The 22,802-nt window shown below is 36.6% G+C and overlaps 4 protein-coding genes across 4 annotated transcripts; 2 read left to right on the forward strand and 2 right to left on the reverse strand.

Annotated features, from left to right (window-relative positions):
* Positions 1 to 4,362: 4,362 nt before the first annotated feature.
* LOC108213889 (F-box/kelch-repeat protein At3g06240-like) lies at positions 4,363 to 5,442 on the forward strand. The gene has a single exon (XM_017385674.2). The coding sequence runs from the start codon at positions 4,363 to 4,365 to the stop codon at positions 5,440 to 5,442; it is 1,080 nt and encodes a 359-aa protein (XP_017241163.1).
* A 1,669-nt stretch (positions 5,443 to 7,111) lies between these two features.
* Positions 7,112 to 9,056, reverse strand: LOC108212837 (probable disease resistance RPP8-like protein 2). Its single transcript, XM_017384550.2, has 3 exons — positions 8,344 to 9,056; positions 8,077 to 8,201; positions 7,112 to 7,629 (listed from the first exon to the last, which is right to left on the reverse strand). The coding sequence occupies exons 1-3, from the start codon at positions 9,054 to 9,056 to the stop codon at positions 7,112 to 7,114; spliced, it is 1,356 nt and encodes a 451-aa protein (XP_017240039.2).
* A 5,370-nt stretch (positions 9,057 to 14,426) lies between these two features.
* On the forward strand, positions 14,427 to 15,648 carry LOC108212838 (putative F-box protein At3g10240). The gene is made up of 2 exons (XM_017384551.2): positions 14,427 to 14,473; positions 14,838 to 15,648. Exons 1-2 carry the CDS (start codon positions 14,427 to 14,429, stop codon positions 15,646 to 15,648), a joined length of 858 nt encoding a protein of 285 aa, XP_017240040.1.
* Positions 15,649 to 17,455: 1,807 nt separating this feature from the next.
* LOC108211938 (probable disease resistance RPP8-like protein 2) lies at positions 17,456 to 20,959 on the reverse strand. Its single transcript, XM_017383656.2, has 2 exons — positions 19,880 to 20,959; positions 17,456 to 19,429 (listed from the first exon to the last, which is right to left on the reverse strand). Exons 1-2 carry the CDS (start codon positions 20,856 to 20,858, stop codon positions 17,520 to 17,522), a joined length of 2,889 nt encoding a protein of 962 aa, XP_017239145.1. The 5' UTR covers positions 20,859 to 20,959; the 3' UTR covers positions 17,456 to 17,519.
* Between the last annotated feature and the right edge of the window lie 1,843 nt (positions 20,960 to 22,802).

Consider the following 22,802-nt stretch of genomic DNA (forward strand, 5'->3'; position numbering starts at 1 on the left):
AAATAATAATAAATTTTCTATTAGTATTATGTTTGACGGGAAAGTCGCTAAAATAATTTTTATAAAAGAATAATAATTTTTAACTAATAAATAGGAATCAAAAAATAAAAATAATTAACAAATAAAATAATATATAAAAAATAGGTATCATATATTGATTTTATGATAATATAAATGGTTCTTGATTAGTATTTCGTTTGACGGGCACGGGAGGCGGCCCAGACTAATTTTTATCCAAATAATAATAAATTTTTCTATTAGTATTATGTTTGACGGTAAAGTCGCTAAAATAATTTTTTATCTATGTTATAATATATTTTTTTGTTACACAATTCAAAATAATCTTTAATTTTGTCATAATTAGAATAATTTTTAGTAGTATTGTGTTTGACAGTAAAACGACTCAAACTAATATCTAAATTATAATGTTTTGTTATAAGTATTGTGTTTGACAAGAGAGCGGCTCAAACTAATTTTGATCTAAATTATAATATTTAATTTATCATAAAAATAATAATTATGAATTAATATTGTCTTTGACGGGAGGGGGGTTCGAACTAATTTTATTATTAGCATTGTGTTTGAAAGGATGATCACTTAAACAAATTTTTATATCAATTATAATATTTTTCATTTGTGATATGTTTAATGAGAAGATGACTCAAAATAATTTTTATCCTATTATAATTCTGATTCATATCAAAATTTATCACGCCGCCGCGAAGCGCGGCTTTTTTCACTAGTTATTAACTAATCACCCAAAAAAAGCCCCATATCTAAAAAACTTCCAAAACAAATAGTGTTTGGGCATCACTTTTAAGCCGAGCTTCTCGGTTTACAAGTTAGAAGCACTTATTCGTACCGTTTGTGTAAAAAGTCGAGAAGTACTTATAAAAAATTAGAAATGATAGTTTTTGTTTCAGGGTTTCTACTTATTTCTCAAAAGTCTTATCTTGCTTCACCCAAACGGCCCCCTAAAGCCCATACAGAGTCATGGAGATCGAGCCTGGCACTCCCTTGTGCCCTAATATGTTCCAGAGGTACGGACATGCCCATCTTCAGCATATAGTCATACATATCGCTCGTGTTTGCTTTACAAAACCCAGTTATTGTAGCATAGAACTTAGCCTGACACTGAATGGCAAGATTGAAGTATGTTTTGCCTGAAGAGATGATTATTGAAATACTTTGTTGGCTTCCGGTAGGGACATTGCTCCGCTTTAAGTCTGTTTGCAAGTCATGGCTCTCCATTATCTCCCAACCCAATTTCATTAAGGCTCACATGGATTACACCCAAATTAAGCCTAATAAACCACACCGTTTTGAAATTGTTGGTTCGTGTAATGGTATTATTTGTCTACTAGTTGACAATATACGTTTTCTCCTCTGGAACCCATCAACTAGGCAAGCCAAAAGAACAACCAAAATTTTGAAGAATCAGAGGGCTTGGAATTGTATGTATCAAGTTCATCAAATGGCCTTTGGTTTTGATTCTCTCTCTAATGACTACAAAGTTATTAGGTTTTTAGGTCCATTCACTCGTAGAAGGCCTTTTATTACTCCTATCTTTAACGCTGATAATTTTGTACCAGTTTTGCAGCTATATTCCGCAAATACTGATGCTTGGAAAGAGATTCATGTTTGTGATACGTCCATTGCTAGAGAGCTGCTTAAGCTACGTTTGAAATTTGGTCCTGTCATTGATGGAGTATTGTATACTATAAAGTTAAGGGGGGTCATTTTTTTGTAAATAAAATTAAGAGGGGTCAAAAAAAATTAAGGAGGGTCAATTTCAATTTTACAACCTAAAAATATGTATAATATTAAAAAAATAATAATTTAACGGGGGTCAGTTGCCCCTTCTTACCCGTACTAAGATCCGCCTCTGGTAATAAGGCACGGCTTGTTTCATTTGATTTGCACTATGAGGTGTTTACAGTGCTCGCATTCCCTCGTTCTAGGTTATTAAGGTCTGATGTTTTGGAATTTAATGGCTCTGTTGCTGTAATCCAATCAGATGTGAATGGCTCGAAAAGTCTGTGGACACTAGATAATATTCATGGCCAAGTCTCTTGGACTAGAAAGTTCATTATGCATGATAGGTTACCATGGATAAAGTCTTACTTGGGTAGTGGACTTTTTTGGGGCAGAGAAGGACTTGGAGGCCATACTACAGTCTCGTATGATTATACAAAGAAAAGCTATGAAACTAGCCGAGGTAGGAGACGGAAATCATTCCTTAAATACACAGAGACCTTAACTTCAATCAAAGGGTTCAAACCAAGTGTTTCAATGATTTCAATCTTTCATCCTCCTTCCTCGAGGGAAAAAGATCTAAATCCTGCTGTGAATTGATGTTAGAAGTCATATCATACTATATTAGAGATGTGCTTAAGTCCATAAAACTAGTCCTAGGAGTTCTGCACCTGAATCCTCACATATAAGGTGCTTCGATCTCTGTTTTCTTTTCCATTTTGCACTTCACGTTTTAGTTTCGTACTGTGGTCTAATTTTTGAATCTCAAGTTGAATTGTTTATGTAAATTTAAGTAAACCTATCAAGTAAGCATGCGTTTGTAATCCAAGAATGGCTTCTGTACATTTCATGAAATTGTAGGTTCGAGCATTGTCCACTATCAACACTCTGAAGCATTTACATGTAGCATTCACAATGGCACAAAATTATAAGGTTTTGAAAATGGAACTGTTTATTTAGGACATCATTTTAGGATATTGTTGAACTTGCCCTGATAGAGGTCTTGAAGTGACGCGATACTCATCCCTAATTAGACAACGTGTTGCCTCTAGTTCTTGACTTCTATGCGAGAGCACTACTACTGGTGTTGTACCAGCTCTGCAGCTATATTCAACAAATACTGATTCCTGGAGTGTTGTTGTACACGGGTTGTCAGGGAGATATAGTTTCGTTTGATTTGTACAATGCGGTGTGGACGGTAGTCTCCATCCCTAGTTCCATGGCAAGATACTCAGAGATTTTGGATTTTGGATCCCTTGGGGTTAGACTTTAGCAAGAGAAACTATTAACTCTGCTTTTAATGAAACAGAGCCCCTTCCGTGTTAATTTTAATAGTGCCATCACCAGGAGGACATGACCAAGTTGCTGCATCATCTTAATTTGCAGTAAAATTTACAGCAGAATTTAAAACTTCAGAGCTCCGAGCATTTTGCCACTGCTGTACTACTAGTTTAGCTGTCCTCATGACGCAGCACAGAGGTGTAAGATCAACAAAAATTAACCCTTGAAAACACAAACGAATCCTGGAGAACAAATTCGATTAATATAATCATTCGGTACATGAGAAATCCATTACCACCTTGAATTCGCGGCAAGAGCTAAGATATCTTCATATTTTACATGAAAAATTTATCAACACTTTAATCACATGAAAAGAGAGAACTCTTAAAGAGTCTTTGAATGTCTATAAAAAAACATACTTATACAATATAACATATAATATTCAAATTTAAATAAGCCCAATAAATTCGGCATTCTCTTCACCTAATTACTATGGTACTCAACTTTCATCCTACATACGATACTCTTTTGCCAAATGCGTAACTCAATAAAGTAATTTAAAAAAGCCTATATTATTCTTGTCACGTCACGTGTGTACCACATTTGTATATAGGAAAAAATTGACCATGTTTTGATACTCAAATCACAAATACTTAACAGAATACTCAATTCACAATTAGTACGCCGCCCGTCAAAAAACACCGACCCTTGCAGAGTTGCTGTACAATTGAATTAATTGGAGACCTCAAAGCATCGTCGACACTCCAGATTTGAAGGTAATTAACTTCTCATTTTGTGAAAGCCTAAATTTATGTGTGTGTGTGTACATTTCATTTCACATCTTGATTCTATTATCTTAGAATTCGAAATGACTTATTGAGCTTCTCATTTGTAATATGTTGAAGTTCTATGTTTAATTATTTTTATAAAATTGTTTGCGTACGGTGGCGCCGGGACCGGTGAAGACCCAACTCAGTTCCAAACTTCAATAGATGATTTTTCTGAATTTCGACTTTTAGTTGAAAATTATTAAAAATAATCTTTCAAGATCTAATTGATATGACGTGAGAAAAGTTAACTATGGTTTGTGTATACATGTGGGTGTATACGATCCTGAAAGTTGTATATGTATATGTGTGTTGATGTTTTAACAAGATTTAGGGCTTGAATTAGGGATTTATTAAATTTCTGAATTTTGGATTTGTTATGATGGAGTATATGATTCGTTACACTGTTGTGTGACATTGAAGTTTCTCGCCTCGAAATTTTCTCTGGTTCTGTTTCCACAGGTGTAGTTTTTCGTGAGCTCGACCGTCTTGGAACATAATGGCATGCTCAAAGTTCGTTTTGCCTGATGAGATGCTTACTGAAATATCTTATCGGCTTCCCGCTAAATCACTGATGAGGTGTAGCTCGGTCTGCAAATCATGGCGATCTATTATTTCAGACCCTGAATTCATTAAAACACACTCGTACTACAGACGTATTAGAGCGGACGAGGAAGCTTCAGTGTTGATGATTGGTGAATCGGTTTTGACAGACATTACTCGACTAGTCTGTCCCAGCTATAAATGTTATCTATTTAGGCCGCGCCAGTTCACAGTTATTGGTTCCTCTAATGGCATTATATGTCTGGTATGCGATGTACACTGTTACCTCTGGAACCCAACAACCAAGCAGTGCAAGGAACTTCCTAGATTTCCGCGTTATGCCAAGGCTTTCGAAGACGAGGATAACAATTATCTAGCATTTGCTTTTGATAGCATCTCCGATGACTACAAAGTTGTCCGGCTTCTACTCGAAGACACTACTACTGGTGATGATGTATCAATTGTGCAGATATATTCAGCAAATAGTGATTCCTGGAAAGAGATTCATTGTCCTGACATCATTGAAATGTGTGACTCAACTTTTGAACTTGGTCCTGTGATAAATGGAACGTTGTATGCAGGTGGTTGCGGAGATATAGTTTCGTTGAATTTGCACAATGAGGTGTGTACGGTGGTCCCGCTACCTAATTCCTTGTTAGATTACTCAGGGATTTTGGATTTTGAAGGTTCTGCAGGGGTCATCTTTGAATCCCTTAGGAAAAGATCAGAAAAATGTCTATGGACATTGGATCATATTGATGGCGAAATTTCTTGGACTAAAAAATTAAATATTGCTCTAGGTGAAATAATCTTGGTATATTCTTATTTGGGTGGTGGACTGTTTTCTGGAGTGAAAGAGTTTCTGTGTCCTGATGAACTCTTCTTGTATGACTACAAGAAGAAAGAGTACAAACATATTCCGGTTCCAGTTGGCGGGCTGAAAACATTTTTTAAATACACAGAGACCCTTGCTTCAATCAAAGGTTCTGAACGACTTAGAATTAATAAGTTCGGTAATTTTCTATCCTCGCCATAATTGGATGCTTTGAAACTTCTTGATTGATGGGTGTATCTTGTTAGACACATAGCGAAGTAACGTTCGGGATAAGTTCAGAAGTTTTGTTTCGGATCTTCTGCACCTGCAATTCTCATCATATGCAAGGTAATTTAGTTGCTGGTTTTATTTTAAGGTTTCGTTTCAACTATACTCTGTATTCTGAATTCCTAGCTGAACTGCCAAAGTTGGGGTTGGCTGCTCTATAATTGTTTTAATATCATCTCAAACTTGTGTGAGATCCGAATATAATAAGTTCAGGGATGCGTAACAAGCTTAAACATTTCATAAAATACATTTTGTGCTTGTAGTTCATAAAGAAGAACTACAAATAAAGTGTTTAAAGCATCTGCATTTTTTCACCCAAATAAATGTCAGCTATTTTAGGCTACAAAAATATGATGAATGGTGCACAAGTGCATCCCTTGAATTATAGGTAAGGGATAACTATAATCTTTTTCAATACATTGATAGTCATACGATGAGTTACTGTAAGCTAGTCGAAGAACAGAAGAATTCCTTTCACTCTCAAGGACAAAAACAAGTACAAGCATAGAGCATGTCTTCGAACTCCTCAAGCCCGGACAACATCTCTTCCAACGATTATAATAACATTCATAAACATCTCATCAAGTAAACCTATTGCTCCAGTTTCAGCCTACTTCAGAATCAAATGAAAGTCAGCACCCTCCACATTGATTTTCACCACAACGAAATCCCTTAATTCAATCTAAATCGGTCACATAATTCCACGTAGATTGGACTTTTTGGACTTTCACTAACCCTCCAGTACCTTTCTCCTCACTTTTCCTAGCTAACCGCCTTCCGACTGATCTCAAAACTCACCGACTCATTCACATCCAAGCAGCATAAGGCAAAACCTTACTCATTTCTTCCTCTTATACTCCTTAAAAAATACTTTATCAGCATCGGTCGTGTAAATGTCAAAAGTTTTATCATGTTTCAGACAAAATCTATAAAACCAACACCCAATACTTTTGACACCCAATACTTTTATCTCTTTCATAAAAATTACAACTTCTCGAGTACTTGGAAAATCTAAACCGTTAATCTCTCTCGAAATCAATCAAAATACAACAATTAAACAATTCGAGTAAAGAATTCAAACTATACGAATCAATAGCTCTCATATTACGATCAAATATTGTTTTTATGTTTCAGAAAAATGTCTGAGAACCATTTTTCCGAATGGAAAAAACTACTCATCTTTCTCAAAACATTGATCATAATCCACTTTTTCAATAAATATAATTAAAACAATGTTTGGCCAACTAACTATAAATCTGAAAATTTTGCCCATCAAAATGTACAAATGTAACTTATATGCCGAAGAAAAAAACCTTGATAAAGAAGGAAAAAAACCACCGGAAAGAAGAAAACACATTTATGAGTAATGAAAAATAGGAAATTAACCATCGTATGCACCATCGTCCAATAGTAACATTGATCGATATTTTTGTTGCTTGCATTTCTTGACAAAGTAGGATTTAATTTCTTTGCTTATTATATGATCCCCATCAATTAAAACTACAAGTTGTCGAGTGTCAACTGACCTGAAATCTACTAAAGGAGTGAGATGAAAATCATTTCCTTCTCGAAGATCAATAACTTCAGAAAAATCTTCTGCTTTTTATTGGGAGAGAGATAGGTCTCTCATAAGGTCATGAAGAAAGGAATATTTTATCTTTGTAGGAGATGATTCAACTTCTTGAAATGTCACTTGAACCATACTCCTATGGACCAGTTCCCCCATATACGATTCAGCTACTTGCATCATTGTCTCTCCTTCCCTTTTATCCGTCGACAGTACAATCCCTTCTGCAATCCATAACTGATACAGGGTCTCTACTTCTATCATTTTATCTTCACCAAATTTACCCAAATACAGAAAACATGGCTTTAATTGTGGGGGTAAATCATTGTAACTCCAGACTAGAACATGAAATAACTCTCTTTGCTGATCTTCTCCTAATCCTTTTCCCTTCTGCAGGGACCATAAACTATCAGCATATACCTTCTCCCACTCCATCACTGAAGGTTTTGTTACAAGAATACCGCCTAAAATGACTATAGCTAGTGGAAGACCGGCACATTTTTTAACCATTTCTCTTCCCATTTTTTCCATCACTGTAAATGTATCTCTAGAATCTATAACACACAAAAACAAAGAATCACAAACACATACATATTATCTATAAACAAATGTATATAGACTTAACATAATTTCATATTTATTTGATAATTGGCTAAAATAATTTTTGTTGTGCCTTTAAAATAGATAAACCACTAATGTAATTAAGGGTTGACTGTCAAAGATATTTCACCCTCTTTTGTTGGTAAAAAGTTACTTAGTGTCGATAGCTTTTGTAATTGCAAGTTTGAAATCTTGAAACAAGTTATAATATACTAAATCGGGAATTAATTTCCAAGTCTATACTATTAACTTTACATATATCACCTGAGTTGAAACAGATCTAGTATCATTGGATTGGACATTTTCAGTAATGTTCTTGAACTTTATTCTTTGGAATGATTGTCTACCTATATGTACTATAGTGAATTAAACATAATAATTAATGCAAGTAAAATATATACCTAGATGATCCCCTCTGGGAAGTGCTTTCAACTTAAGTAGCTCCCAACTTTGTTCTGCGTTTAGGCATTCTGGTTGGTATATGACTCCTTCTCGATTTACATGCACAGCAACCTCCACATTACTGCTGGTAAGCATTAATATGCTCATAGATGTTCCAGTTGTGAAGGCCGATTTCATAGAATCCCAAGCATCAGTAGTCCATATGTCATCAAGGACAATTAAGCATTTTTTTTTTTCGCTGAATTTCTAGCAGATTCTTCACTAACTTGTCATCGTCCCAAGTAAGTATTTCCTCTTTCTTTTCATGGATGAGACATATCAGTATTCGCTGCAACACCAGTTTCGTTTGCCACTTCTGCGAAATGGAAACCCAGGCTAAACCAGCAAAGGATGCTTTAATGGTTGGATGATTGTATATTTTTTGAGCAAGAGTTGTCTTACCTAGACCTCCCATTCCACAAATAGAGATAAGCGGGTAACAATCATCACTTTCATTCATTAAATGTCCCACCAGTCGATCAACGTCTCCATGAAATCCAACAAATATCTCTGGCTCAAGGGTTTTGAAAGAGTGAAATCGCTTTAGCTTTCCAGGTGCTTCAGATGATGAATTTGATGATTCTGATGTTGATTTAATGTTATTTTCACGAATACGATCAGAGAGGAGAGACATCTTGCTTTCTATATCTTTGATCTTGATTGCTTGATTTCTTCTGTTCCATGCAGAGGATGAAGCTTTAACAATAAAGGTTTCTACAACATGTTCAGCATCATAAGCAAGTGCTCGTATGTCAGCAACCAAAGTCCGGACTTGATACTCACTTATCCTCGAATCAGCATCTTGTAAGAATGTCTTCATCAACTCGAGCTTGGTCACCACTTGTTGAATTTCATCCTTGAGTCCATGAAGAGCCACGGGTTCTTCAATCAATAAATCAGTAAGCCTTGCCACAACAATTGACACTACTGCTTCAGCCATTTGCAATTCTTAGCCTTCTTTTTTAGAATCACTAGAGATTTAGGACACAATTATAAGGTCTGGAAAATAGAACTGTTGATTTAGGACATCATTTAAGGATATTGTTGAACTTGCCATAATAGAGATCTTGAAGTGACGCGATACTCATTCCTAATTAACAACGTGTTGCCTCTAGTTCTTTACTTTTATGCGGGAGCACTACTACTGGTGCTGTACCAGTTCTGCAGCTATATTCGACAAATACTGATTCGTGGAGTGTTGTACACGGGTCATCAAGGAGATATAGTTTCGTTTGATTTGCACAATGCGGTAATCACATGAAAAGAGGAAACTCTTAAAGAGTCTTTAAATGCCAATAAAAAAAATATATTATACAATATCGCATATAATATTCAAATTTAAATAAGCCTAATATAATTTGGTATTCTCTTCATACTATGGTACTCATCTTTCATCTTACATACGATACTCTTTTGTCAAATGCGTAACTCAATAAAGTAACTTAAAAAGGCCTATATTATTCTCGTCACGTCACGTGTGTACCACATGAGTATATAGGAAAAAATTGATCATGGTTTGATACTAAAATCACAAATACTTAACTGAATACTCAATTCGTACGCCGCCCGCCCGTTAAAAAACACCGACCCTGACAGTACGATTGAATTAATTGGACACCGACCCTGGCAGTACAATTGAATTAATTGGAGACCTCAAAGCATCGTCTACACTCTAGATCCGAAGGTAATTAACTTTTCATTTTGTGAAAGCCTAAATTTATGTGTGTGTTTACATTTCATTTCACATCTTGACGCTATTATCTCAAAATTCGAAATGACTTATTGAGCTTCTCATTTGTAATATGTTGAAGTTCTATGTTTAATTATTTTTATAAAAAATGTTTGTGTACGGTGGTGCCGGGGACCGGTGAAGACCCTACTCAGTTCCAAACTTTAATAGATGATTTTTCTGAATTTCAACTTTTAGTTGAAAATTAGTAAAAATAATCTTTTAGGATCTAATTGATATGACGTGAGAAAAGTTAACTAAATGTAATTTTAGCTTCAGTTATTTTTGGTATATATCGGTAATCCCGGTTATTTGTAACTATGGTTTGTGTATACATGTGGGTGTATATGATCCTCAAGTTGTATATGTATATGCGTGTTGATGTTTTAAGGGCTTGAATTGGGGATTTACTAAATTTCTGAATTTTGGATTTGTTATGATGGAGTATATGATTCGTTACACTGTTGTGTGACATTGAAGTTCAAATTGATTTCTCGTTTCAACTGGACTCGAAATTTGCTCTGGTTCTGTTTCCACAGGTGTAGTTTTTCGTGAGCTCGACAGTCTTGGAACATAATGGCATGCTCAAAGTTCGTTTTGCCTGATGAGATGCTTACTGAAATATTTTATTTGCTTCCCGCTAAATCACTGATGAGGTGTAGTTCGGTCTGCAAGTCATGGCTATCTATTATCTCAGACCCCGAATTCATTAAAACACACTCGTACTACAGACGTATTAGAGCGGACAAGGAAGCTTCAGTGTTGATGATTGGTGAATCGGTTTTGACAGACATTACTCGACTAGTCTGTCCCAGCTATAAATGTTATCTATATAGGCCGCGCCAGTTCACAGTTATTAACAAGGACCCAGCTGTGTGCGTGAATAAGGCATAATCAGCCATGGATTGTTTAAAATCCATAGTAAGGAGAAAATCAGACAACTTCTTGTTCCACTGTCGTGAGGCCTGTCGAAGTCCATAAATGGACTTAATAAGACGACAAACAAAGTGTGCAGTAGAAGGGGTCAGTTTGTATCCCGGTGGCACATCCATATACACCTCTTCAACTAAATCGCCGTGCAAAAAGGCATTGTTAATATCAAGTTGAAATAAAGGCCAGTTTTTGGAAGAAGCAAGTGCCATAACTGCCTTGACTGTAACCCCTTTAGCAACCGGTGCGAAAGTGTCATGAAAGTCCACTCCTGGCTCCTGGGTATAACCTTTAGCGACGAGACGCGCTTTGTATCGATCAATCTCACCATTGGCATGGTATTTAATTTTAAAAACCCATCTACAGCCAATGGTTTGCTTGCCAGCTGGTAAAGGAACCAAAATCCAGGTGTTGTTCGATTCCAAGGCAGTAAGCTCCTTGTTCATGGCATCAACCCATTTCGGATCAAGTACTGCCTTAGCAAAAGATTTGGGTTCAACAGCCTTATGCAACTGAACCATGAAGGCTTGATGATCTGGGGAATAAGCATGTGAAGACACAAAATTGGCAAGAGGATACTTAACAATAGAGTTACACTTATAATCATTCCACCAGGCAGGATGGTGCCTTTCACGAGTTGATTTTCGCAGAAAATGATCAGCTGAAAACGATGGTAAATCATCATCAGGATGCAAACTAACCAACGTATCATTATCAGGAGGTAAAGTAGTCCAATCATCATCAACATGGGATGAAGCAGTAGGTGATGTGGTGGAAACATTAGGTGTTGGAACAACGTCTGGTACTGGCAACACATTAGGTACAGATTGAGAAGGAAGTACAGGACTAGATGAATCATCAATATCAGACAACCAATGTTGCAGCTGATGAGGATCAGTGTTGACAGTAGAATGAGTATCATTCAGAAAAGGAAAAGTCTGCTCATGAAATATCACATGCCGTGATACAAATATCTGCTTAGTAGCAAGATTCAAGAGCTTATACCCTTTACATCCATAGGGATAGCCAACAAATACAGATCGAATTGCACGAGGATCAAATTTATTGGAATCATGAACAGAGGCATAACATAGGCAACCAAACACTTTGAAAACACTATAGTCAGGAAGCGAATGATACAAACATTCAAAAGGAGTTTTGTTATCCAAAACAGGCGAAGGAACTCTGTTTATGATGAAAGTAGCAGTTAAAATACACTCCCCCCAGAACTTGATGGGTAAACCAGACTGGAAACGAAGTGAACGAGCAATAGCTAAAATTTGTCGATGACGACGCTCGACACGACCATTCTGCGCTGGTGTGCCTACACACGATGCCTGATGCATCACCCCTTTATCAGCCAGAAAAGCATTCAAAGTGGCATTGAAAAACTCTGTGCCATTATCACTACGAATTACTTTGATATTGACACCAAACTGAGTGTGAACATGCTCAAAAAATTGTTTAAGTTGGGAAAACACGTGCTGTTTGGAAGGAAGCAAAAAAGTCCAAACATTACGCGTATGGTCATCGACAATAGTAAGGAAGTAACGACATCCATTATGAGTTTCAGAAGCATAAGGACCCCATAAATCGACATGAATGAGATCAAAAGGTAGAGTTGCTCTGCTAGAACTCACAGGAAAGGGTAGTTTGGTTTGTTTGGAAATTGGGCAAATTGGACACTGTTTATTGCAATCAGATACGACAGTGGAAGAAATGTCAGGGATATGATGTAGAACATCATTAGAGACATGTCCCAAACGTAAATGCCAAAGGGCACTGAGTTTAGTCTTAGATGTAACACTATTAACAACAGGAGAGTGAACATTAAGACTCTGAAATTCCAGATGGAATAACCCTGCGATCAATCGCCCAAAGCCTAAAGCACTATCAGACTTATCATGGCGAAACTCACAATGCGCTACATAAAAGGAAACATATCCGCCAGTATCCTTAATCCACTTTGACACAGATAATAGATTATAGGTAAAAGAAGGCACATAAAAAACATTGTGAAGGACTAATGTAGGATGTATGCGAAATGTCCCGGACTGTGTAACAGAAATGACTGCTCCATTTGGCAGGGATAGAGTGATAGGCCTTGGTAAAGTGACCACATCAGTAAGCATAGCCAAAGAACAACACATATGGTCTGTTGCTCCCGTGTCAATCAACCAAGTATACAAACAGTAAGGAGTAGCAACAGAATTAACAGTTGAAGTGACCATACCTGCCAAATGATCCTCAGGGCTATTTGAAGTTTTCCCAGTGTTCATAAGAAAGCTCATCATCTGATTCATCTGATTAAGCTGATGTTGCATCTGAACTAGCTGGTCATTTGATGGATTATTAGAGACATTATGTGTCAAAGCAGCAGTGGCACCAGGACTAGAACCATTAGTAGGATTAGGCAAAGATCGAAATTGACCAGAAACACTAGAAGCACCAGGACTGTCCTTCTTTTTCTTCCAATTCGGAGGATAGCCAATCAACTTGTAGCATTGCTCCCTTGTGTGTCCAGTAAAATTGCAATAAGAACACTTGAGTGTAGACTTATTAGCACCAGATAATTGCTTCTTTTGGCCAGTCGAAAAATTACCCACTGTTGCTGCATTGATGCTTGCAACAACAGGTGCTGCTGGGATGGATGAATTAAACCCTTGCCTTGCCTTTTCATCCTGCTTGACAAAGGCATAGGCCTGAGACAAAGTGGGCATAGGATCCATCAATAGAATTTGACCACGAATATTGGCATTACTATCATGCAAACCCATGAGAAATTGAAGAAGCTTTCGTTTCTGCTCTCTTTCAACTTGCTTCTTGTGAGAACCACAAACACAAGTAATTGTGGGTTCAAGCACTAAATATTCATCCCATAAGGCCTTTAGCTTGTGAAAATAAACTTCAACAGATCTGTTACCCTGCTCTAAGCTATGAATATCCTTCAATACTTGATACACTCTGTGTCCATTGACACCAGAAAAGCGTTCACGAAGTTCAATCCATACTTCAGAGGCAGTAGTTACATAATTCAGTCCATCACTAATGTCCTCAGCAACAGAATTCAGGATCCAGGTAATGACAAGATCATTCACACGCTCCCATTGAGCGAAGAGAGGCGAAGAGATATCAGGTTTGGCATAAGTGCCATTAACAAGAACAAATTTATTCCTAGCATTGAGAGCTATCCGCATCGATCGAGACCAGGGAGCATAGTTATCCGGACCAATCAACTTCTTAGCAATGAGGATGAGACCAGGATGATCATTATTGTGTAGATACAGTGGATGTAAATTGCTATCAATAGCCATACAATTGTAAACAACTTCGTTTTCAACTTCATGTTCATGATTTTCCGAATGAAAATCCTCATTATGCATTTCATTATGAGCATGACTACCAGAATCACCACTAACAATGTGATCACCAGTAACAACATTAGCAAAACTAGATCGCATCATGACTGTAAATTTAGGGTTTCGATGAAGAAAAACAAGATAACAACAACAAATCGATCCAATCGAGCAAATCGACGAAATCGATGAAGAAACAGTGATCAAAGCGAGAACAAATCAATCGATGAAGAAGAAGAACAGGAATGTAAATTGAGATGTAGGAAAAACCTGATTCAGTCCAATCGGAGATGAAATGCGGCACCGAATCAACAACGCTAAATTGAAAACGGAAACAGAGAGGTACTACGGATCGAAAACAGTCATGAAAGCTCTGATACCATATTAGAATTACATGATTCATATAAAACTTGAACAAGAACGGTGAAAAGTGCAGAGATATGGAAGCTTGAAGAGTAAGCTAATAAGCTCTAGAGAGAGAAAATATTTCTATATTGCAAAAGTTGTTACAAACTGAACAATATCCAGGTATATATACAATTCAGATAACTGCCTAATGAGTGACAGCTGGACTACTACTTGCACCACTACTAATTCCATATTCTACTTATTAGATCCAACTGTACTTGAGAATGTATAGCATGTTGGACAGAGGCTTTGTGCTGTGGCTTCAAATTAACTAGAGCAACTGAATGATCTGAAATAGTTGCACTCGTATTAGTTCCTCTAATGGCATTATATGTCTGGTATGCGATGTACACTGTTACCTCTGGAACCCAACAACCAAGCAGTGCAAGGAACTTCCTAGATTTCCCCGTTATGCCAAGGCTTTCGAAGACGAGGATAACAATTATCTAGCATTTGCTTTTGATAGCATCTCCGATGACTACAAGGTTGTCCGGCTTCTACTCGAAGACACTACTACTGGTGATGATGTACCAATTGTGCAGATATATTCAGCAAATAGTGATTCCTGGAAAGAGATTCATTGTCATGACTTCATTGACATATGTGACTCAACTTTTGAATTTGGTCCTGTGATAAATGGAACGTTGTATGCAGGTGGTTGCGGAGATATATTTTTGTTGAATTTGAACAATGAGCTGTGTACGGTGGTCCCGCTACCCAATTCCTTGTTACATTACTCAGAGATTTTGGATTTTGAAGGTTCTGCAGGGGTCATCTTTGAATCCCTTAGAAAAAGATCAGAAATATGTCTATGGACATTGGATCATATTGATGGCGAAATTTCTTGGACTAAAAAATTAAATATTGCTCTAGCTGAAATAACCTGGGTATATTCTTATTTGGGTGGTGGACTGTTTTCTGGAGTGAAAGCGTTTCTGTGTCCTGATGAACTCTTCTTGTATGACTACAAGAAGAAAGAGTACAAACATATTCCGGTTCCAGTTGGCGGGCTGGAAACATTTTTTAAATACACAGAGACCCTTGCTTCAATCAAAGATTCTGAACGGCTTATAATTAATAAGTTCGGTAATTTTCTATCCTCCCAATAATTGGATGCTCTGAAACTTATTGATTGATGGGCGTATCTTGTTAGACTCATTGCGAAGTAACGTTCAGGATAGGTGCTGGAATTCCGTTTCGGGTGTTATGTACCTGCAATTCTCATCATATGCAAGGTAATTTAGTTGCTGGTTTTATTTTAAGGTTTCGTTTCAACTATAATCTGTATTCTTAATTCCGAGCTGAACTGCCAAAGTTGGGGTTGGGTGCTCTATAATTGTTTTAATATCATCTCAAACTTGTGTATGATCTGAATATAATAAGTTCAGGGATGCGTAACAAGCTTAAACATTTCATAAAATACATTTTGTGCTTGTAGTTCATAAAGAAGAATTACAAATAAAGTGTTTAAATCATCTGCATTTTTCACCCAAATTAATGTCAGCTATTTTATTGCAAAGTATTCAGAAATACCATAAGAACATAGTAGAGATGAAGGCACAATAATTTATCTCTGATCTACCACAAGATAAATCACCATAAACACTAGTTTGCAATGTGGAATCTCGACATAAACCATCGCACTAAAATGTAAAACGATTCCTGGTCGATTGGCGAATATCGAGGCAGTACGAATTTGATTTAAGTGGCACCTAGCTTCCTTGCATCCTAACCTGGCAATGGAATTTGGTAGACAGTCACTAATCCGAAAAAGGATTGTGGACTTCAGATGGTTTCAAGTGATTATCCGGTCTTCACATGGGAAATCCATTTTTCTTTTTTGAATCATCTCCAGGTTCCAACACTTTTTGAGTTATACGATATCTATGTCAATTTGTAAAGTGATAACATCGATATATTGATAGTCATACGATAAGTTACTGTAAGCTAGTCGAAGAACAAAAAAAGCCAAAGAAACATCTAGCAGGAAAGATCAACGAATTGGTTCATAGACATCTCATCAATCAAACATATTGCTCCAGTTTCAGCCAACTAGCTTCAGAGTCAGAAGAAAGTCAGCACCCTCCTAGACACCGTACTCTTCAACCAGTTCGTCAAATCAGATCCCTTAATTCAATCCAAATCAGTCACAAAATTCCACGTAGATTGGACTTCTTGAACCTTCACTAACCCTCTATCTTTCTCCTCACTTTTCCTAATCGCCTTCCGATTGATCTCGAAACTCACCTGACTCATTCCTCACCCAAGCAGCATAAGGCAAAACCTGTACTCATTTCCTCCTCTTATACTCAAAATATACTTTATCAGCATCGGTCGCATAAATGTCAATAGTTTTACCCTGTTTAAGACAAAATCTATAGAACCAACATCCAATACTCGAACCATAAGATTCATCGCTCCAACGTCAACATAAATGTAACAACTTTTAAAACTTATATCAACCATCGACAGGTATCTAATATTCCATACATTCCTTTCAAACGTGATACAAGGCTTTAACAATTCTTCACTATTCAGCGGCTCTACATGTCGAAATTACCTCTTGTTTAAAATACGAAATGTAATGTTATCGCAGGCTTTTGTAAGAATGGATGAAGTTCAGTCACCACTTAGCACTTTAATCATAAATAATTTATATGAACAGATAAAAGAGATTTAATTATACAATGAAAATATGCCAGCTTTGCCACAACCTTGATAAAAAAAATGGTTTGTCTAGTGTGTGCCCATGTGCACATGCTAAGCGCGAAATTTTATATGTTTGGGAGATTTTGATTGGTGTGGTTGTTGCATTTGCAGGGGGTCCATCATTATTAAGATACAGAAGCCAATCAAAATCTCTTAAATTTATAAAATTCTGCGCACACTAATGAAACCGTAAAAAAAAATACCACATTAAAGAAGAAAGCCCATTTATGAGTAATGAAAAATAGGAAATTAACAGGTTTTGGGACTCTGCTTATTCTACATATTGCCAGACAGTCCCATTGTGAATAGCAAAGTCAGGAACATGAGCAACTCTGTAGAAGTCATGTCCTTGTTGGCCATTCACCTTGCGGAGTTTATGTATGAAATCTGTAGGCATAAAGTTTAACCTTAAACACCGAAGGGAAGTGAGAGATATCATACCTTCGGGAAGCTCCTCTAACCTCCAACAACTAGTAATGTTTAAGTAGGTGAGAACGGACATGCTGCCTTCCTCTATATTCCATTTCACCAAGTTGGGGAGGCCGTTAAGTTGAAGACTGGTGAGTTTGGGGAAACCCATGGACGAGCACACCATCTCCTTCCCCAGGAATGTGAAGGAGGATAAATGGAGATTACGAAGCGTATGAATCTTCTCCAGTACTGGCATTGGGTCATCTGCCAGGAACGATGAATCTAACTTCAAGGAAGTGATACAAATTGAAGATTCTTCAACATGATTATTAATATTCAGAGGTGGGTTCTCAAATAACTGAGCCAATTCTGCAAGGTGACCACATATGAATAATTTCTGAAGGATGGAATTATAATCCCTAAACAACTGTCTCACTTTATCTCCCCGTTGATCACATAGAATAAGAGAAAGTCCTAAGTACCGGAGATTTGAAGATGATGACAAGGCTAATGCTGCCAGATTTTTCATGGTCTCTTCAACATCATCATGAACACTGACTACTTCTAATGTTAGTTTCTGAAGATTGATTAGTTTGGGAAGATCCTTAGGCTCACACCACTGATTACTGAAGTTCTCCAATATCTCTAACTTGCCAAGCCCATCAAAACATAACTTTTGATTATCATAAAAAACACGATTAGTATGAGGTAAGAATAAGTGCCGCAAATGACCCAGCTTGCCCAGAATATTTCTTGAAAACCAAGATGGAATAGATATACGCCTGAATAATAGAGAACTGGATACATCTAATTTGAGAGTTTGGAGTAGCACCATGTTCTGTATTGATGGAATCAGTGACAAAGAAACATTTCTCACACTAAGATATCTCAAGTACACAAGGCTTCCTAATGCTCTCACAAAACTTCTAGGATAAATTATACCATCTACTGCTGCATTTTCCATGGAAAAAACTCTTAGGAACCTGAAATTGGCAACATGTGACCCCACTACTTTCGGCAAAAGTGGGTACGTTAAGGAAGTGTATACACCGTTACTGAACAGTAACATTGATCGATACTGTTGTTGCTTGAATTTCTTGACAAAGTAGGATTTAATTTGTTTGGTTATATGTTTCTTATGATAATAAACTACAAGTTGTCGAGTGTCAACCGACCTCAAATCTGCTGAAGGATTGAGATGAAAATCATTTCTTTTTCGAAGATCAAGAACTTCAAAAAATCCTTCTGCTATTGCTCTGGACAGAGATAGGTCTCTCATAAGGTCATGAAGAGAGGCAGATTTTATCTTTGTATGCGAGTTTCCCATATCTTCATATCTCACTTGAACCATACTCCTATGTACCAGTTCCCCCATATACGATTCAGCTACTTGCATCATTGTCTCTCCTTCCCTTTTATCAGTCGACAGTACCAACCCTTCTGCAATCCATAACTGATATAGAGTCTCTGCTTCTATCTGTTCATCTTCACCAAATTTACCTAAATACAGAAAACATGGCTTTAATTGTGGGGGTAAATCATTGTAACTCCAGACTAGAACATGAAATAATTGTCTTTGCTGATCTTCTCCCAATCCTTTTCCCTTCTCCAGGGACCATAAGCTATCAGCATATACCTTCTCCCACTCCATCACTGACGGTTTTGTTACTAGAATACCGCCTAAAATGACTATAGCTAGTGGAAGACCGGCACATTTTTTAACCATTTCTCTTCCCAATTTTTCCATCACTGTAAAAATATTTCTGGAATCTGTAACACACAAAAACAAAGAATCAAAAATAGACTAAAAACTATCCATTATAATCTCAATCGAATACACCGTTTTTAATAATTTGCTAAAACAATTTCTCGCTATGCCTTTAAAATAGATAAACCACTAATGCAATTAAGGGTTCACTGTCGAAGATATTTCACCCTCTTTTTTTGGTAAAAATATTACTTACTGTTGATAGGTTTTCGAACCGCTTTTGTAATTGCAAGTTTCAAATTATGAAACAAGTTATACTAGACTAAATCCGGAATTTCCAAGTCTATACTATTAACTTTACATATATCATATGAGTCGAAACAGATCTAGTATCATTGATTTGGACATTTTCAATAATGTTCTTGAACTTTATTCTTTGGAGTGAATGACTAAATGTATAACTATGTTTACTATAGTGAATGAAACATAATAAGTGCAAGTAAAGTGTCTACCTAGATGATATCCTCTGGGAACTGCTTTCAACTTAAGTAGCTCCCAACTTTGTTCTTCATTTAGGCATTCTGGTTGGTATATAAATCCTTCTCGATTTACATGCTCAGCAACCTCTGCATTACGGCTGGTAAGCATTAATTTGCTCACAGAAGTTTTAGTTGTGAAGGCCGATTTTATAGAATCCCAAGCATCAGTAGTCCATATGTCATCAAGGACTATCAAGCATTTTTTCCTCTGCTGAACTTCTAGCAGATTCTCCACTAACTTGTCATCGTCCCAAGTAAGTATTTCCTCTTTCTTTTCATGGATGAGACATATCAGTATTCTCTGCAACACAAGTTTCGTTTGCCACTCCTGCGAAATGGAAACCCAGGCTAAACCAGCAAAGGATGCTTTAATGGTTGGATGATTATATATTTTCTGAGCCAGAGTTGTCTTACCTAGACCTCCCATTCCACAAATAGAGATAAGCGGGTAACGATCATCACTTTCATTCACCAAATGTCCCACAAGTCGATCAACGTCTCCATGAAATCCAACAAATATCTCTGGCTCAAGGGTTTTGAAAGAGTGAAATCGCTTTAGCTTTCCAGGTGCTTGAGACGATGAATTTGATGATTCTGATGTTGATTTAATATTATTATCACGAATGCTATCAGAGAGGAGAGACATCTTGCTTTGTATATTTTTGATCTTGACTGCTTGTTTTCTTCTGTTCCATGCAGAGGATGAAGGTTTAACAATAAAGCTTTCCACAACATGTTCAGCATCATAAGCAAGTGCTCGTATGTCAGCAACCAAAGTCCGGACTTCATACTCACTTATCCTTGAATCTGCATCTCGTAAGAATGTCTTCATCAACTCGAGCTTGCTCACCACTTGTTGAATTTCATCTTTAAGTCCATGAAGAGCCAGGGGTTCTTCAATCAATAAATCAGTAAGCCTTGCCACAACAATTGACACTACTGCTTCAGCCATTCGGAATTCTTTGCCTTCTTTGTGTAGGTAAATTTCAGAGAGCTGGTGACAAACTTATCGTATAGTTTGACTTTAATATAGATGGCATACTAGATTACTAGTGATATAAGCAAGTAGTTATAAATTATAAGCATGTGGGTGCAAAGTTCAACCACTGAGTAGCTCATGGCTGCATAATATTCGTCAGAACAAAACAAATATGACTCGGCATGAAACTATTATTTGTTGTTATCCTGTATAAAACTATTAGCAGCAAGTGGGAAAAATTAAATTATTTCTTAGTTTTCCGTCACAAACAACAATTATGAGAACTGCACTGCACCTACCCTAAACATGAATGATTACCAGAACACAGAGTTGAAATTAAACAAAGTGTATTTGGGCAGCTAATATTAAAATTGGGAGTGATCAGGAGGGGGCAGGTAGGCAGGGACGGAACCAGAAATATCTTCCGGGGGCGAAATTTTATTAAAAAAATTTTAAGGACAAAATACTACAAAATCATGACTTTTAGGGGACTAAATACTACAAATTATGAATTTTAATCATATAAATTGATTATATATAAGGGTTGGGAAGGTTTTTTTTTGGGGGAGGGGCTAAGACCACTCCATACCCCCCTTGCCTCCGGCAGGTAGGTATGATGGAGCGTAGTAAAAAATATATTATAAACAAAGAAAAAAAATATGATTTAAAATTTTTTTATATATAACTAATTTTAAAATTATAAAAAAATTTAGTGGTTACAGAAAATATATATCAGTGGAAGTGTGGAATGAACACATTAAATTTAAATATCAAAATAATTAATAATTAAAATAAGTATAAATACCCTGAGATTAATCAAATGGCTATGAATTATCACTTCGAACTTCAAGTAGCCTTTGGTTTTGATGGTCTCTCTGATAGCTACAAGGTTCTTAGATTTATTTGTCCAAATAAAACTAAACCTAATGTTGTACCCGTTGTGCAGCCATATTCCACTGATACTGATTCTTGGAAAGTGATCAAAGTTCATGATATGAAACCATATCGCAAGTTATTTGTTGCCCAAATCTAAAACTTGGTCCTGTTATTAATAGAGTAATATTGTATATGGGTCATATAGGACTACTAATATCATTCGATTTGCACACTGAGCTGTTTACATCACTCTTATTCCCAAAAGGTAATTTAGTGAAGTCTGAGATTTTGGATTTCGAAGGTTCTGTTGCTGTCATCTTTGAATAATGAATCCAAAAGGAAACCTTCATGGTGAATGCTATTGGATCAAGAAGTTTATTATTGACATACGTTGTGTACATTCTTATTGGGGGGTGGACTGCTTTACGGAAAAAAAAATATTTTGTACAACTATAGAAATAACGAATTCAAGTCTTTTCCATGTCTAGCTAAAGGGCTTGAAGCAGTCTTAAGGTGCACAGAGACCCTCGCTTCAATAGAAGGGTTTGAACATAGGGTTTTATTCGTATCGAAGGTCTATCCTTAATTAGTAGAGTAAATCTGGATGCTTGTTATCATGCTATGAATGGATATATAATGAAGTTACTTAATGAGTCCAAAGGTTTTCAGTTTGGTTGTTCTCTACCCACATTCTCATCTTCAGGGCTCAGGTAATTACTTATTTTCAGGAACACAAAATCTTCTATGATTATACAAAGAGAGACTTCAAGACTTTGCCGTGTCTAGCAAGACTTGTATGTTTCAATCGAAGGGTTCCAGTGACATCTAATTTTTATCCTTCAAGGTAGAAATCTGTATCCTGCTGTGAATGTCGTATCTCTTAAAATTTTTACACATATGGTTAAGTCCTTTCAAATTGTTATGCACCTATATTCTCGCTTATAAGGTGCTTTTTCTCCTCTCTTTTTCATCTTAAGTTGAGTTATTTACGTTTGCTCTGTGAATATTGAGCTTCGAAGCTGTACAACTACCAGTCAATCT

This window comes from Daucus carota, chromosome 3 (genome assembly GCF_001625215.2).
Source record: "Daucus carota subsp. sativus chromosome 3, DH1 v3.0, whole genome shotgun sequence".
NCBI lineage: Eukaryota > Viridiplantae > Streptophyta > Magnoliopsida > Apiales > Apiaceae > Daucus > Daucus carota.

Coding starts and splice junctions, on each gene's coding strand:
- LOC108212838 (XM_017384551.2), top strand. CDS start 14,427: ATGCGGCACCGAATCAACAACGCTAAATTGAAAACGGAAACAGAGAG. Junction 14,474..14,837: donor TTGAAAACGGAAACAGAGAG/GTACTACGGATC, acceptor GATCTGAAATAG/TTGCACTCGTATTAGTTCCT.
- LOC108211938 (XM_017383656.2), bottom strand. CDS start 20,858: ATGGCTGAAGCAGTAGTGTCAATTGTTGTGGCAAGGCTTACTGATTTA. Junction 19,430..19,879: donor TCCCAGAGGATATCATCTAG/GTAGACACTTTA, acceptor TGTGTGTTACAG/ATTCCAGAAATATTTTTACA.
- LOC108213889 (XM_017385674.2), top strand. CDS start 4,363: ATGGCATGCTCAAAGTTCGTTTTGCCTGATGAGATGCTTACTGAAATA.
- LOC108212837 (XM_017384550.2), bottom strand. CDS start 9,056: ATGGCTGAAGCAGTAGTGTCAATTGTTGTGGCAAGGCTTACTGATTTA. Junction 8,202..8,343: donor CTTACTTGGGACGATGACAA/GTTAGTGAAGAA, acceptor AATGCTTACCAG/CAGTAATGTGGAGGTTGCTG. Junction 7,630..8,076: donor TCCCAGAGGGGATCATCTAG/GTATATATTTTA, acceptor TGTGTGTTATAG/ATTCTAGAGATACATTTACA.